Source organism: Zosterops lateralis, assembly GCF_965231275.1.
Source record: "Zosterops lateralis genome assembly, chromosome: 13".
Classification (NCBI taxonomy): Eukaryota; Metazoa; Chordata; class Aves; order Passeriformes; family Zosteropidae; genus Zosterops; species Zosterops lateralis.
This window is the reverse complement of record NC_139773.1, coordinates 12218158-12235773: the sequence shown is the minus strand read 5'-3', so window position 1 is coordinate 12235773 and position 17616 is coordinate 12218158. Positions and strand designations below refer to the sequence as shown.

Below are 17616 nucleotides of genomic sequence, written 5' to 3'. Positions count from 1 at the left end.
ATTTTTAATTATTTCCTCTTGTTTTCCTCCATCCTGGTCTTGCTTTTTCCAATTTTATAGTAAGATAAAGATGGCTTTAGTTTTCATAAGGATTTTTGGGTGCAGTATTCCTGTTTTCTGTTTGTCTTCCTTGAGCAGCCTGTGGAGTATTTCTGATGAGCACAAAGTCATCTTTTGTTATCTTGTCCAAACCAAACTTAGTTTATCCTTTATTTTATTTTGCCTGGAAAGAAATACGTGGACAATCGGTGGCTGAGAATAATTATGAAATATCTGGCTTTGTCTTTGGAAGACAAGACATTATCATCTAGAAGGTGAAACTTGTTGGGTTGCTGAAGGTATTGAGGTCAAGGTGAGAGTCCATATATTAATTCAGACTGTTTCCCTGTCAGGTCCATGGTTCTGTGCAAGACAGGAGTCCATCTACTGATGAGTTAGAGGGAAATGGAAAATTGTATAATGTACTTTTGCCAACAGTATTTTTGTGCACATGAGGCCAAACCAAATTCCTTCTGAGATCTATGAGCTGGATTTTTCCATGCTGCAGACTAGATGTGGGCACTGTATGGTTGTTTTAGACTAAACCATTTCAACTTGAGCTGAAATTTAAGAACTCCCTTATGTAACAGCCCTTCTTTCTAGTTACAGACTGTAGCATTCTTAGGAACTGGGAATCTGGCAGAGAAAGTATTTGTGGTAGAATTAGGTGTTGAAGTTTATGGAGTTTCAAACAACAACAACAAAAAACCCCTGAAACCACCCCCTCCCCCAAATACCCACCAACCCCCCCCCCAAAAAAAAAGCCCCAAAAACCCCCAAAATAACCCTGAAAAAGTAAAAAGAACAGACTGTTTGATTACCAGGCAATAAACCTTAGCATGCAGTGCATAAACATGGAGGAACATTTTCTGACAGGCTGATGCTATTGTGTGAAAGTGGATTTGAGCCAAATTCCCAGATTTGAAACCCCATGAACTTCAGTAGGCCCAGGCCAATCCTTGGCTCAGGTTCATCTCAGAACATTGCAAGCACAGATCACAAGTTTGAACATTCCCAGTAGCAACTGGAGATCCAAATTCTCATTATTCTGCATAATCCAGTTGCTGTTTGCACACACAAAGGGCACATCAGTGCCAACATGAACATTTGCCCCCTTGATCATCATGAGAATGTTTTTAGAGCATCTTTGAAAACATCCTACAGGAAATAATTTCTGGCATGTGTCCTCAGTACTCGAATCTGTTATCTCTTTACTGGTAAGAGCTTTATGTGACTTCTCTAATTCTATCCAAATAATGAACTTGCCCATTGTCCTCAGCTCCATATGCCTGTGTGCCAGCCCTTTCCTGATATCAGGTTTCTGGATCACAAAGTGGTTTCTTGCTCAGAAAACAACTGTTTTATTACAGGTTGAAGCAATACTGCCTTCTGGATGGGGACTGTAGTGAGGAGATTTCAGCAAATTACCAATTATAGCCAGACCAGCCAGAGAGATTTATGTGCCCATTTTAATCAGCATTGTGCTCATTTGTTTGCTTTCTCCTTTCTCAGCAGAGCAAACTGTGGTTTCCTCTGGGTTGTGCAGCTGCTGTAAAGGGCAATAAGACAGCAGTGGCAGTCACAGCAGTGCTCCAGCTCTTACTGCATCCCAGGGTTGTGTCTGGAGCTGGAGAGGGGAAAAGTTTAACACGAAAATGAGCCACATGCAATTAACAGTTTATGGAGAAGCTCATAAAGGATCCAGCTGGTGGTGGCACTGGGCTGTTAAATGGCTCTTCTGAAGAAACTAGAAGGAGAAATTAAAAAAAAATACACACATGCACAGTTCAGTTAACAGAACTTGTCAGAGCATCCTGGAATATTTCTTATTAATAAGAATATAATTTCCAAGTTTAACATCAGATGTGCTTTGTGGTTGTCCCCTGGAGAAACCTAAATGAGCATTTATCACCGAGGATGCTGGAACAAACTGAGATAGGAATACTTTATGATTCTATGACAGAGCTATCATCAGGACATGCCACCTCCTTGAACTGAGCTGCCAGTGTGACTAAGGGGCAATTTATGCCAGTTTACTTTACTATTAATCTATAATTAATTATAATTCTATATATTTATAGTTAGCTGTGATTAACCTATAATTCTTTTGATCATAAGATTCTATTAACAGATGAGACATGAACTGCTTGTTCTATTTCAGAATCTGTGGTATGTTGTTAGAGCTCTACAAGGTTGACATATGCATGCTGGACTATTGAAACAAGCTGCTGAGAGAGCTTTGTCATAATATCAGTACAGCAAACATTTCTCTGACTCACATAACCCCCTGCAGCGATTTTGTAAGTCAGGGCAAAATTTAGAACTCTATTTGTTATCTGGTACATATTTCAAAGAAATTTCCAAACAAAAAGCTAAATTTAAGGACTCTGACTTTTTCAGGGGTTCCAGACATGCCAAAGGAACATGTGTCAGCAATTTTAGGCTTAGTGGCCACGTAATTGTGAAATGTCCTTTTTTTTTTTTTTTTTTTCTTGTAAGAGATGCTTTTGGATGATCAAAACAGAGAAATTTCTATTAGCTGTTCGAGTTACATTTACTGTCAGTGCTTTTTGATGAATATTGATGTATCTTCAAGAATTTGTACTGGAATGAAAAAAGAAAGTGCACAGAAAACAACTTTTTTTTTGTCTGTGTGTGTGACGAAGTTATTTTGCCCTAAGAGAAAATTGCTATTAGTGGTTTGATTTGACTGTCCTGTTGGCATGGACTGCCATTGGATGCTGCACATATATTCTGTCTTTATGTGCTTTATTGTATAATGCCTTTATTTGTGAATGAGTTTGCCTCCTGCCTGATGGTATTTTATTTCTTTAAATTGTCTGATTGATTGAGGGGATAGGGAAATAGACTTTGACTTTGGCTTTAGAAAATGTGACAAACTGTCCAGTGCAGGGAGGGGAAGTGTATTAGAACTTCCCATCCATCCTCCATCGTGGGGTCAGCACAGCTGAGCTAGGAAATGTGTGATTTCTTCCCAGCTCACACCTGAATCATAGACCAAGATTAATATATAGCCCAGTGCTTTAAATTGAAGCACCTTTAGGAGTTGTTTCCCAAGCCTGCTGACTTCTTAACCATCTGAGATACACCTTGGAGATAACACCAACTGAGGTCTGGCCTTCTGTTGGCAGGGGTTGCTTTCTTCCAGGAGTTATCTGGAGTGTTCCTTAAAACTAAAATGCTGCTGCTTAGTTCCTTATCTTAAAACTGTTATATAATGATTTCATTCCCATTCATGGATGGAAGAAAATATTTAGAGGTAGAGTAACTCTAAACTTAGTGTTTGGCAGTAGGTGTATTTCAGAACTTAATTTTTGGACAGAGACTTTTAGGTCAGTCTGGTGAGGGAGACTTTGAATGTATTCTGCATGTTTTCTTCAATTCAGTACAGACAGAATAGGTGCCTTATATTGCTGTAAACCTGGCTACTTATACCACAGTGAAGACTTAGGCTTTTATAGTTTCAGTTACTGAAAGATACTGACCTTAAACATGCGGGTCTGTTCATGACCATGTCCTGTCAGCACTGGTGGCTGTCATTTAATTGCCTGGCAGCTGTTACACTGGATTTCTCTGGCCCACTGTCACTTCTGTGGCTGCATCCAGCCCTTGAGCATTGTGGATCTGGTCCAGTGATTCATTTCTGTGCTAGGTTTTGTTGTCATCTCTTAGCACTTGAGCTGTAGATGTGAAAATCCATTCTGTTAGTTCTTTGGTGATAAGCAGAAGGATTCTGGGTGATACCCAGTGCCCTGAAATCCCTGATCTGAACCTGTGTGTAGTAATGAGTCTTCTGTTTTAAATGAAAAAATTAATCTATTACCCGCTTCCTATCTTTTCATGCATTCCCTCTGTCCTCTTTTGAGTTAGCTTGGTGTCTGTCATCCCTTTTCCAAGCTGTGCCTGTGGTGTGTGACTCTGAGGGTTTTAGGGAGCAGAGTCTGGCCCTGGACCTTGGACTGGCTTTTGTTGCTCTGTGGTGAATCAGACCATCTCACTGATCTGTCTGAAAATAGCCTTTAGAAATGCTCTTGACATGTCAGGTTTTTTAGCAACTTTAAAAGGGCCCCAGTAGAAGGGCTGTTGTGACAAATCCTATATCTCCTCATCAAGGAGAAAAGTTTGGTCTTTTGTGCATCTCCCCATCCTGACAGCTCTGACAGAGGTGGTGCTGTGGTGAGAGTGTTTTGGACAGGCACAAGCAGGGAAAGAGGAGCAGCTGTCGGGACTGATAAATACTGCTTTATCCACAGTTCTGGTAAAGAGTGGAGCAAGCAGATCAAGTCAAAAGCTATGCCTGCTGTCATTGCCTTGTTTTCCTCCAGGCATTTGACTCTGCCCTGGAAGTTGGTCTTGGGCCAGCCAAGAAAAGAGCCATCACTCTGTGAGTCAGAGTCAGCTTTGCTGAAATCCTTGGTTAAACCAGCACATAACTGATCTCCCCTGTGAGACCAGCATCAAGATTTTTTTTGTTGGTGTTTTCTCCCCTAACTGGGCTAATGGCATTCAGCTCATGAATTTCTTGTTATCTTAGTTTCTAGTAGATGGAATTGAATTAATGTACTGAACACCAGTTGCTCTCCCTGGCATTTCTAGGGCGAATCCTGGACTTGAAGACGGGGACAGTAAAGAAGGAAGGTCAGCAGTCCTCAATGAGAATGTGCATGGGATCCAGGCGCTCTTTCATTTGCAGGATGAGGTATGATTTACCCTGTATTCCCATAATGGTTCCAGTCCTGTCTCAGCTTAGACCTCAGACATTTTGTTGCATTTGGCCTTGATTACAAACTAAAGCTGTAATGACACACACTCCCGTGAAGTATTTCTAGAATCCTTGCTTTAGGAAGGAAGCTGAAGCAAAACTGAAACTTAAGTCTTCCTTAACAGTTAGTGACAAAACAGGAGCTCATTTCTGTTGTTGTTATTCTTACCAGTCTGGAGTGTAGGTTCCTTTTTCCAGAGAACTTCATGACAGCTTCATCCCTGGAATTTTAGCCGTTGTCTTTTCTAGTGAGATTACTCAAATCGATACTTTGGGAACAAAACTTTCGCAAGTGTAATGAACATCCAGCTCTGTGTATTTTTTCAGCAAACCAAGAATATTAAAGGAATCTTGAAAATAAACAAGAATTCAGTTGCAAACCTGCCAGCTATGTAGGAATTAACCTAAGCCTGGTATGAATTAACCAGATGTCAGCTGGCTGATGCTAGATAAATGAGCAATTGTTAGAGGGTTTTTGATTTGCAGTTTTCCAACTTCTTTTGCATTGTTTGGGCTTCTTTAAAGAGATCTGTCTGCCCAGTTCTTTTCTGGGGCTTGTGAGCACTTCTCTTGTTTTAGTGCTAACAGGCTAAAATGCCTGTTGCTATTGCAATAAATTTTTGTCTGTGGTTAGGAGGGGAAAGTACATAATTGCATCTGTAGGTGATATCCATTATAAATGCTGGTAACAGCACACAAAATTCATTACAGAATGAAAGACATAAAGCACAGTATTTGACATATTAAAGTACAGATACCTGTACTTTGGGAAGGTGGTGGATTTTCTCCAGTCCTGTGAGGGTGCTGAATGTATGGCTCTTGGGTGCCTTTGTAAGGTGTTTTTAGTCTTTATACCTGCAAGGTCAGACTTCAGAGCTATAGAACCTTTTCTCCCCTTTACTGGGAGGGAAGAAATACAGCCCAGCAGAGCAGCACTGAGAACATGGCTTTATCTTCCTCCCAAGATGCACGTCGTGTTAGGAGGACTTGTTTATGCAAAGAAAACCAGGCCTAGTGTCCAGTTTGCAGTTCTTCCCCAGCTTTCAAAACAGTTCAGATTGCAGTTATTTCCTGGCACCCTGATTCTCTAAACTCCCGTGCATGACAGTGATTTTACACATGACTGTAACCCCACTGTTTTTGTATTTCTAAATCTTCTTTTAGTTGTTCGTTTCTTCTCCTTGGCAGTGACTGATTAAAAAAAAATATTAAGGGAATAAAAAGAAAACCTTCTGGGAAGGATGAGCCTCAGATAACGTGAACTTTCCTTGTGGTTCCTTCTTTCATTGTTGTTATTATTTTTCCATTAAAAATGAACTGCTTTTACCCTTCAAACTATTTACTCAGCTTCAGATGGATTGTTGAAATTTTACAGTTAGGCATACTTATAAATATCACAAAATACACATGAACAAGTGTTAAACAAAGTTACTTGACAGTGTAAATAGTTCGATCTTGCAAACATTATCTTAATGTCTACAGACATTGTAGCTGGTGTATGGCAGTGGAATTTTTCTGTCCAGGGAAGCTACAGGGACACTGAGATTGGTTTGTGTGGATATTTGGGGGCCTAACATATTTTTCTCTAGTTTTCACCCCTGTTTTATGGCATTTTGAAGTGTGTCTATTCTTTTGCCACCCTTGGGATATCAATTTCAAACGGTCTCTGTACTGGGGGAGTATGGAAAGGAATATTTTTCTTGTCTCTTTTATTTTTCTAAAATAAAGAAGATTTTTATAGCACATCTAAAAAGCTCAGCCTGTGGAAGCAGCACGTTCTTAAATAAATATGAATATGCAAACTTTTTGCCAAAAATAAGTATCCATTATTGTCTACTTACATATGGTAGTAAAGATGTCAAAATGCGTTTTCATCATGTGTATTTATATTCGTTTTTGAGCCCTTTAAAATATTAATTTACTTTTAGGTGTGGAAATGCTCCTCTGGATCATTTACCCCTGAACAGAATAACCACCATGAGGAAAAGATACAGGTACTATTACTTGATTTACCACAAAACAGCTGTGGTTGCCCTAAGCCCTCTCATTTGCCACTGGGTTAATGCTCATTTCAGGAATGTTACCTGGTCCTGCACACTCTGGATCCTTTACAAACAAAATCTCTTTGCATGTGTCACTCAGATTCTTTGTCTTACACCAGCTCCATCTCTGAATCAATCTTCAATATCTTTCTCAGAGAGAAACTACAGAAAACAGGTACAGCTTGAATAGCAACATAACAGAGCTGGCAGTGTCCAGAGCCTTAGGCTGATTCTTGGGTTTACAGCATAACTTACAAATACTGGTAAATCATTAGTAGTCATAGTTTGAAAGCATGAAGCTATTCTGCATGTCAGTCAATGTGGTGTTTTTGTGTTTCTTGTTCATTCAGGAATGGCCTGGGCCCAGTGAAAGAAGGTGAAGCACAATATGCTGTTGTCCATTGCACTGGCTATATCAAGGCTTGGCCACCAGCAGGTTTGTATCCCTTGTGGAAGGTGGTGTACACCAAACTGTCCTTAGGGCTGCTGAAAACCTGGCTCAGGTTTCTTTGCTGCTGGAAAAACAGGGAGAATTGTAGTGGGGTAACTGATTAAAGCTCAACTTGAGAAGCTTTTGATAAGAAGAAATCAGCTGCTGTTACTCACTCAGGACATCCCCGGGGTTCTGTGTGACACCCTTCTCCATTCTGTTGTCACAGAGGACTTGTAGGAATTGCCAGTAATACAGGATTCTGGAAACAGGGGCCAAAAGTTTCCAACTTATATTGATAAACCAACATAAAAATTGTCTGATTTTAAGAAGCAATAAATGTGGATGCAAAGGATTGTGTACCTCTAGAAAACACCAATTAATGCTTTTACACTTAAGTACCGAATTGCAAGCACCTAAAACGTGTAACTTCACTTTAGACACATGGATGATCTCAGTAATGGTTACTTGAGAATGTTCAGTATTTGTGATAAATTCTGTTTTGGGGCTGTTTTTCTGGGAATCAAGTCTTGGCATATCACTTTGATCTGCAGAGAAAAACATTTACCTGCTGGAACTCAGTGTTACATATGGGAATATTTACCTTTGAAAAATTCCAAGAGGAGACAGTGGAGCTCATCCAGACCTCATTATGAGCGGGGTGACTTGACCTTGGCGTTGAAGAAGTTGTTTGCAATGTGACAGCGCCTGCTGGCACAAATCAAACCAGGAGCTGTCCTGCCCTTTTGTGGTTGTATGCCACGGCCATAAATCACATTGATTTGGGGATTATGAGTCCTAAGAGGTGATTTGTACCAAATGTGTGCAGACATCAGCATGCAGATGTGAACTTCTTGTTGGTTTTCTGCTAAAATGTGGTTTTGGAAGCAGAGGAAAACTCCCCCTCTTGTTACTAATAGGATTTAATAGAAGTCAAGATGTTTCAATTTTGCTTCTATCTCAATCTGTGTATATCTTTGTGTGAGAGCACAGTGTCTATAAAGTGCTCTGAAAACGGATGTTTTTTCCTGTTTTGTTTTCTTCTACAAAGAGATTTACTTTTCTAGTGGTAATTCTAAATGTAATTGAATTGGACCTTGATATATGGGCTGTCTCCTCAAGAAGGTGTAGGTCAAATAAGATTTTGTTTAGCTTGAATGAGAATCTTGCTGCATGTTATGGGGTGTTTAAAGAGATCTGACTCTTCAGGGGGTGTGTGTTGCTATGCAGAGCTACAGATGCATGAACTGATATCAGCACTAGGTCCTGATGTTGGCCGTGTGTGCCCTTCAGCCACCAGTTCTGCAGGACAGCAGCGTGGGATTAAAAGGATCTTCTGGGTCTTTGAGTGCCCAGTGGCCAAGTATCAATCACATTGCAAATCCCAGTTGTCATTCGTGAGGTCTTTTCCCCATCTCAGCTCTTCCAAAGCCTTGATGCTTTCCCATGCCTAACATCTTCTTTAGTTTTCAGTCCTCATTACTTTATGGGACATTTTTATTTCACTGAAGGTCAAATGGCAGCTTTCCTGCCTTGTGCCTCTGTGTCTCTCCAGTGTTCTGGTGTGTTTCCAGAAGGAGGTTATATCCTATCAGCCTGGACTTTGCAAAGACAATCCAGACAAAGACAATGCCTTCCATTCTCACAATGCATTCTCTTTACCCTTGTGAGTTTTCTCTGCAATTGTTCATGTTTTCACTTCACTTCTCAAAATGTAGGTCACTGGCACTATGCATTCTTATTTCAGATGAGATTGTAGTGATGGATAACGCAAACAATATTACCTGTCTTGCCTGGCCATGTAGGATACAGCATCTTTCTCTTTTGTGTGGTGCATTCTGCAGGCATCCTAAGACATCTGATACAAATTTATGTCTTCCAGGTTGCCTTTTTCTCACTTGTCAGCTGCAAATCTTGCTTTGACTTGCTTTGAATTGTGTGATGTTTCAATTAGTAATATCAAGTTCCATTCTATTTCTGTTGCTTTAGCTTATGACTGTTACTGTTCCCCAAGTACATGCTTATGCATTTAGTAATGTTGGATTTCATCCTATTTCTATTACTCCACTCCTCAAAATCACATGGTACTCCCTTATGATATCCCAGTGCTCCTCCACAATGTTAGTGTCTCCAAACTATAGCACAATCCTGAGGGATGTTTTTGATTTTGACAGCCTTATGTGGAATTTCATTGGTCTTTTATGTTACCATCCAAATTGTTACTCCTATTAGTCATGTCTGAGTGCCTTTTTCAGGGCACACAGAACTGATTTGAGGCCTTTTTCATGAGTGTTTATTTGTCCTTCTAGTCATCCCCACTTTGTGTTGGTGATTGTCATGTATCCATTGTATACATGTATCCATATATCCATTTGAAACTTGAAAGGGAATATCCATGGGCTGAATTGTTCCCCTATATGTTTGAGTAAATAAGTGACAACATCACTCTATTTGTTCTCATCTCCAGTGGTAATCCGACCATAATCTGCAAAGCAAATGAGATAACCACAGCACTAATGGAATATGCCAAGGCTTCTCTACCCTGTAATAAAATTACTTTGTTCAAATCAGCAAGCTCTGCATGGTCTCTGGATTTTTGGGAATAAATGGGCTCGTGCTAAATCACAGCTGTTAAAAAATTCAGCAGTTAAAGATAATTTTCATTTATTTTTCAGTTGCCAAGTGGACACTGGTATAAACTCCAGATCCTTTTCTTTCAAAGCATGCAGTGTGGCATGTGCATTATACAGCTAATATACCATACAAAGTGTACTTTCACAAGCAAAAGAAGCAATATTATCAGATGCCCTTAATCTCTACTTAGTCTCATTTGTTTAGCATTTGGTATTTTCTCTTTCTGGGTTGAATTGCATTGTCTGTGGCCACTGTTCAGTTTTTTTAGTCTCACACTGAATAAAACGATTAGTGTTGATACAGAAGCATTGAGAGAAGAATTGCTTTGTGATCATTATTGGTGTGATAGAGTATTTGACAGGGAGGAGTCTGCAAATCTGAAGTAATCTGAGTACTTCAAACAGGTGAAAATGAATAAACTACAGACAGCTGGTGGCATATTTTAAGGACTGGGTTTGTTGTGTTATGGCTCAGGTCTGTGTTCAGTGTGAGAACACTTTGGCGCATCCAGCCTACCTTTGTGGGTTTTCTCACTTGTGTGGAGCAGCAAGGCTCACATTCTGACTGTCTTCAGCCCTTTCTTCACTGAGAAAGGGGAGGGAAATCAGAGGAAGCATCACGCCTCACCCTCTCTTCAGGCTGTCTGTTAATGGTCTGTTCATTTTCCTCCATTATGCCTAAAAAGACAGGTAAAATTAAGATCAAGTGCAGAACCAGGCGTGGGACACCTGCACACTTCTATCCCCATGGGTTATGTGCTGGCCTCAAGTAATCAGGGTGTAAACTTGGTGTGGAAGTCAAAGGAAGAAGGAGTCAGATATTTCAGATGGAAGTTCCAGCCATGTTTGGTTAAATAATGAGAGCATGGTGTTGGGTTATTTTGAATGAGGTAAAAGGATCCCTTGTTTGAAATGGGCTGAGCAGCAATCCCAGCCTTGTTCTCAGCAAAGCAGCACAGATGGAACTTGTGATCCTCAGCCTAGACAGTGCTTCAGGTTCATAGCCACTCATAAAGCTGAGAAGTGCTGACGGGTTTGTTTCCCGTTTTCAACTTAAGCAAGATTTGCTTTTCTTCTATTTTTTTCCCCTCTGAATATCTCATTCCTGGAAGGAAATGAGTCTTCTGTGGTCCATTTGATATTTTCCTAATAGGTTTGTTTTGCTTTTTTTCATGCCATAAGATTTGGTGGAGAGAGAAGATAAAGTCTGTCAGGATGTTGGTAGTTTTCTGTAAATCAAAGCCAGGATCTGCAGAAAAGCACATAGTGAAGGAAAGAGATAGATATGTGTTTCGAAAACTTCAAATAAAGTGTCACAAAATGATGTTAAATTCAGATAATGTTGAAATCTTCTTTTTCTCTTGAGTTAAAAAAGAAACATTTTAGTCTTCCAAGTCAGACTTACGGTAACATCTTAACCACAGCATGCCAAAGCTGTTAGGTTATTTTAAAGTTTTGGCCAGAATGTGGACGTTTGTGCAAAGTACTCCCTCTTCCAATACAAAACAAAATAGTTGCTTGAATATTCCTTGCAGTGCTGACATCTTTAAGGCTTTATTTATTTTTTTAAAATAATGTTTAATTTAGTTTTTATTGGGATTTTTCATGAGATTTTTATCCTTAGTATGCTATCCACAGCCTCCTTTGTGAAAGCCTTTTTCCATTGTTTTGTATGAGATAAAGTCACGCAGTGTAGTTCCTTCCCTGGCAAGTAACTATCAGAAATGGTTCTAGTGGAGACAGGCATTATCAGGGGATTGCTAGTGACCACTGGACACCTAAATTCCATCTTTCCAGAGAATTATAAATAATTTATTTTTTGGTGTAATGAAATAAAACCATAAATCCACTAACGCTGTTCTGTGTCTCGCAGAAAATGCAGGGCAGAAGGGCAGAGAAAAAAAAACAGAAAATGAAGCTTTTCTGTTGCCAGAGCCAACTGGAAGCTTGTTGGGAAAACTAAAAAGTTCCTTATGTCCACACCAACACATGCTATTGCCCTGTGGGAAACTGTTTGCTGGTATAAAGGACACTTGGAAATTAAATATAACCTCTGACGGCACAGCATTCTATTTGTGATGCTCAGTTGCAGCTTAGCTGTGCCAATTGTTGATATGAACTCAGGCAAGCACAGCACTGTATTTATTATTTGAGAGGGGTGTATATTTGATGTTGAGAAATAAACCCTCTCCCAGGGTTACACATAAAGCATGTGAATGACTGAAGTATGTTTATTTTGTTGATGCCCCCTAAAGATCAGTTTCGTGGCTGCTTTCCTCCAAGCTCTTACAATTTTTTTTTAGATATAATGATGGCGCTTGGTGACATTAAGGAGCAATATTAAGGAGCAATATTACATTGTGTTAAGAGCTGGAAAAACTGGTAGAAAATGCAGTGCACATCTTCATTTACCTGTCCATACTGGAATGTGTTCAAAGCAAAAGTAAATCTCGTCTACAGATGCACCCTCCCATATAAAGACAGCCAGAGCTGAATCTTTGGAAATATCAGCTGAAAAATAAAGAAAATAATTTCTCTCTATAGAATGCTGCCAGTAATAGCACCTGCATTGCAGAGAAACAGACACTCTTTTTGTCATATTTTTGCTCTAGGAACTTTGGGAAGGGGGTAACAATCCACTGTGTCATATATTGATTAATTCCAGGCAAATTGGTTTTTATTGACAGTGTCTTGTGGCATAACCCAAATAAGACGTTTTCCATCGTGCTATACAGACCAAATGTGATCCATCTTGGGCAAAAGGGGAGAAAAAAAGATGAAAATTAGAACAACAGCCTCCCTTTGTTAACAGAGTGACATCAGAAACAATGTTTCTTAGCTAGGTTTAATTTTGGAGGTTGTTTATGTTACTTTGATTTTATTTGAGCAGTAGCACACATGGACCAAGTTCCTAAAAAGGAAAACGTTGTTGAAAGCTCTGGAGAAGAAAAGATTATGCAAAGTGGAAGCTGTCCAGCTGTATCTTTGCTGTCCTTTGCAATACTCTGTGCCACTAAGGAAATGATTGGAAAAGCTTTTGAAGTCGGGAGAATATACTTCAAATGTGTCCTTCTCAAATGCAAAACTCCATTTGAAAGGGACCTTTTGGTTAAGGTTATCCAACTAACAACTAGAATGCTTGGAATTATGTCCTTGAAACAGCACTTTAGATGAGACAATGATGTTCCTCCTTTGTAAAGCTCTTGATAAAGTTCTAGTTATCAGTAGGGAGCTTCAAATAATGTGTACACCCCAGACTGTGAAATTATTATAGAACAAGTTCCAATATATTATACAAAAACATGGAGGGGGTGGGGGGTGTTTCATATTTTTATTTTATCATCTAGTTCAGTGAGGGCCAAAAAATGCCCGTAAAGTGCTGTTTGGAAATGGATTGTCAGATAAGATTCAGCTGTTTTGATACAAAATAACATCCTTAGAGATGAGTCCAGTTCATTCAGCAGCATTTTTAGTTGTTTTGCAGAGGTGTCATTTAAGAAAGTGGTGTGCTGTCATCCTCTGGACTGTCCAAAGATTGACTTACATTGGGGATTATAAATTTAAAAAATAAAGTGGCTGTCATTTCAGAAATGGTAGCTGCTTTGAAATTATTTTCATTAATGCTTTTAAGTGCCTCTTAAATGATTCACTGCCTGCTATGACTGAATTCCTTAAAAATCCTTGTGAAAGAGTTTACAGGTCACTTAAAATAGGTCAGTGGTGTCACTCCTGGAAGACGTTTTGTCGAGTGTTTTATAGGAACTTGATATCTCAGTACTGGAGTTGGGAAACAGCCTTAACTCAAGGCTTAGCCAACAAGCAAGTAAACAATGCTAATCTGAATGTTCCTATTTATGAAACACTGAGATGGAAAACAGTACACATGTATGTTTTGAAACTATTCCTGTGTTTATAGTAGTCACTCCGGTTACACAAGTGGAAGGAGCAGTGTTAGCAAAGCATCCGTATTTTTTTCAGTCTTTCAACGTAATGACGCAGGTTTAGTCCATTATAGAAAAAAATTAAAACCAGCTGTTAAATATGAGCACAGAATTAGTGATTAATTTAGGCTGGGGATTGTTTATAAGGGTCATTTATAAAATATTATTCACAAAGAAAACTGAACATTCACTGACCAAATTAGGTGACCCAATGGTTCCCTAACATGCTGGTGGAGCAGAACTTGAGGAAATGTTACTGTCCATCTTGTGGTATAATGGAATTTTAGTACCTGCTTTGTGTTCAGCAGCCAAAATTGCTGCTATGGGTACAATGTATGCATGTGAGGTATGTGGGATTGAGCACAACTGAGAAAGATCATCTGATCTGAACCCAGAAACAGTGACTGAATATTGGAGAAGAAAATGAGGTTATTTTGTAAGATTTAGAGCATCTGGAAGAGTACAGAGCCAGGACAGCAGCATCTCTGTTAATCCAAATTTCCTAATTATAACAGTATTTGTTATCATTTACTCCAGGAATGACTATACCAGAAGAAGATGCTGATGTGGGACAAGGTAGTAAATACTGCCTCGTGGCAATAGGAAGGCTTCAGGTAATGCCAGTCTTTCCGTATACAAACTGTTTTTGAAAGCATGGTCATTGTTCTGGTGTGGTTACAAATGATTTGCACACTGTTTTGCTACTAAAGCATAATTTTTGACATGCCTCCAGTTTATAAAGTGCCTTGATGTCTGTGCAGTCAGTGACTCGTCTAGAACTTGTCAGCAGAGCAATATGAAACTGTGATTTTGTGCATATGTGTACTTAATCCAGTAACAACAGCAGAGATGCTCCTGAAGATGAGTGTGCACAGACCTGCCATTCTTTAGGTTGTGTAGGGCTGGGCTGTTGGAGCTGGTGAGAAATGTGGCAGTAGAGATGCTGCAGGTATGGATTAAAGTTATCCCCAAAGCCAGTGATAATGCTCCCTGCCATTTTTCCAGTCATTCACTCTCTGACTAATCAACTGCTTAAAAAACTGTGATTGCAGGATTTGTTTTGAAAATGGTAAAGATAAAGCAGTCAAGAGGCACTTCAGAAATCATAGCTTTATTCTCAGCATGTGTTATGTTATGCATTCAGATGAGATGTGAGCTGAAGGAACAGGGAGAATAAAATTTTCCTTCCTTTTTGTGCAGAGAGTTGCAATTGTAGTGCATTTCCTCCTTTGTGCATTGCTGAACAGAGTTCAGAGCTCTGAGCTAAAGCAGTCGTGGTGAATCTCCTTCACCACAGCAGGGAGGACAGTTTTTATCTTCCTGGTCTGGGAATTCTGCCATGGGTGAAACATGTTTGAGCCTCTTGCATGATCCCCTGCACTCGCTGCCATCTGCTAGGAGGGGATCACTCCTCCTGAGAAGGTGGAATGATCCTTTCACAGGTGCCAAACCCATCTTACCCAAGGTGAGCAGCCTGCAAGTGTCAGCACGTCTGCAGACTCTCCATGGCCATGGCAGAGCTGCAGAAGTACTGCAGGATGGGGTTTAGGTTAATCGTGCTTTTGCAATCAAGAGTAATACATTCCAATAATGGAAAGAAGGAAGTTTAGGGGGTTCATGTGTTACAGCTTCCAAAGAAAGATGATTTCCAAGTAGTGTTAAAACACCTGTTGCATGAGAAGAGCCATTGTGGTATGTGAGGGAGGGCAGGAGGAAGCTCTGTGGTGGGTTAATTCAGAAAGGAGTCAGAGTGCACAAATGAAAAGCTCTTGCTCTGTAACAGCAAGTTGAAATCTTGCCATAGTAGCTGGCTAACCAGCTCCAAGTTAGCAAAAAAGTGAGATTTTGCTCATTTGGCGTTGTTAGCAGAGATAGCTCTGGAAGTTGTAAGAAAATCAGTGGTCTCCTTTGCGCCTCCAGTGGGAAAGAATGGATATGAAGTGGCCTGATAGTACAGATTTCAGGCAGAGAGCTGAAAACACAGTTCTCTCTGGTGAGATTTGAGAAATATTTAGAGAACTATATTTTTCATTATGAGCAGCTGCTTGCTGGTCTAATATCCACTACCTCAGTCTCTGGAGGACTTGGTTCAGGTTCTATAGGTGCTTCAGGTGAGGTTCATGTCACCTGAAACATGAGTGTTCAGTCTGAGCAGTCCTGTTGGTTAGGTCTACAGAGAATGGGTTGGTTTCCTATCCTAAAATGAGTGGACTATGTTGTCCTCTGTAAGTCATTCGTTCCTGGTTGACAGAGATAGGAACCAAAATGCCTGATGTGCTGCAAAGTGAGATGAATCCAGCTGGACTTACCTCGTCACTATATCCCCCCTTCTTGGGAACTTCTGTGTGTTTGTTTCTCTGCTGTGCTGTTAAGCCTTAATAGATGCCATGGGGTGAGATATTTGCCTTGCAAACTGGACTAAAGGCTGTTCTGTCATCTCTCTGTGCTGTTGTTTTATTTTACTTCCTTCAGTCATTAGCAGTCTACCAGCAGATCCTGCTCTTCAGCTGTGGGCTCAGATTTGGCCCAAGGTGACTGTGGTGTGGGCTTGCTTGTCCCTAGGTGACCAGCTCTCCTGTGTGCATGGACATGAACGGCATGTCGGTCCCCACGGAGTTCCTGTCCAGGCACAACTCCGATGGAGTCATCACCTTTGTGGACCCAAGGTGCATCAGTGTCATTGGCTACCAGCCCCAGGTCTGTGGCCACTGGGAATGGGGACAATGGGTCGAGCTAATGCAGAAAATCCCATTTGCAAGCATGAAGTATTTGTAGCTGATAATTCGTACATCATGCACGAAATGCTGTTTGTTTTTCTTTGCTGTCCATGCGTCTGTGTGGGGTGTCTTTTTATACCTTTAGATCTGATTAAAATTCTAACAGCAGAGTGCTCTGATCTTTGCACAGCTTTCCAGTAAAGACATTTCTATGATAGAAAGTTAACAGTGCTTGGAGAGAGTTTCAGTCCTCTATACTTTTGATTCTGCCAATCTCTTGAACAGTAAGCAAACATAATTTGCAGCATCTATTTTCCTTTAGGCTTACATCTGCTCCTCTGAACAGGAGGCTAGTACAGAACTGAGTAGAATAGTAAATGAACCACAGCTCCCTCAGATAACTCCCAACAGTTGTAATTTAGAGGCAAAAGTAGTCCCTTGTTCATTTTCTTACTAATATCTTTTTATTTTGAATTTCTTTATAATAACTATTTTTACAAAAATTAGTGCCATTAAAATGAGCTCTAGAAGCAAATATCAGTCTTTTCAAGACACTATTTCACAGGTATTAGAAAATCACTTCCACTTTTTTGTAAAAACATGGGGCATGGTGCCTACAAACCTTGTTTGTGTGATTCATCCCTGATTAACTGAGTAGTCCCATTAAGTGGGATAGATCTTGTGTTTGCAAGAATTACTTGCAGGTCTGCACGTGGATTTGTGTTGTGCTTTGGGTTTTTTACATGGCTTTATGTTTTATTCTAGGATCTTCTGGGGAAAGATATTTTAGAATTCTGCCATCCTGAAGATCAAAGCCATTTGCGAGAGAGTTTCCAACAGGTGCTGTGTCCTGCTTCTTTTGTTCCACACTTCATTATTTTGTTATTATTTTGACCACAGTAGTTTTTATTTTATAGTTCAAGGTATTTTTTTCCGTTATGCAGGGGAAGGAGTGGCCAGATATGAAAAAATTTGTTGGTCAGTTATCAGTCAGTTAAGCTGCATAATAAATGGTGGCTTAAACTGCAGCA

At 40.0% G+C, this 17616-nt stretch overlaps 1 protein-coding gene across 2 annotated transcripts in view; it reads left to right on the top strand.

Annotated features, from left to right (window-relative positions):
- The window catches only part of ARNT2 (aryl hydrocarbon receptor nuclear translocator 2), a 97660-nt gene that overhangs the window by 51102 nt on the left and 28942 nt on the right, over positions 1 to 17616 (top strand). For both annotated transcript variants that reach the window (XM_083871175.1, XM_083871174.1), the window contains 6 exons: positions 4657 to 4759; positions 6751 to 6816; positions 7215 to 7300; positions 14406 to 14482; positions 16431 to 16565; positions 17351 to 17425. In XM_083871175.1, coding sequence (XP_083727301.1) covers positions 4657 to 4759; positions 6751 to 6816; positions 7215 to 7300; positions 14406 to 14482; positions 16431 to 16565; positions 17351 to 17425 — 542 coding nt within the window. The remainder of the gene's footprint in view (positions 1 to 4656; positions 4760 to 6750; positions 6817 to 7214; positions 7301 to 14405; positions 14483 to 16430; positions 16566 to 17350; positions 17426 to 17616) is intronic.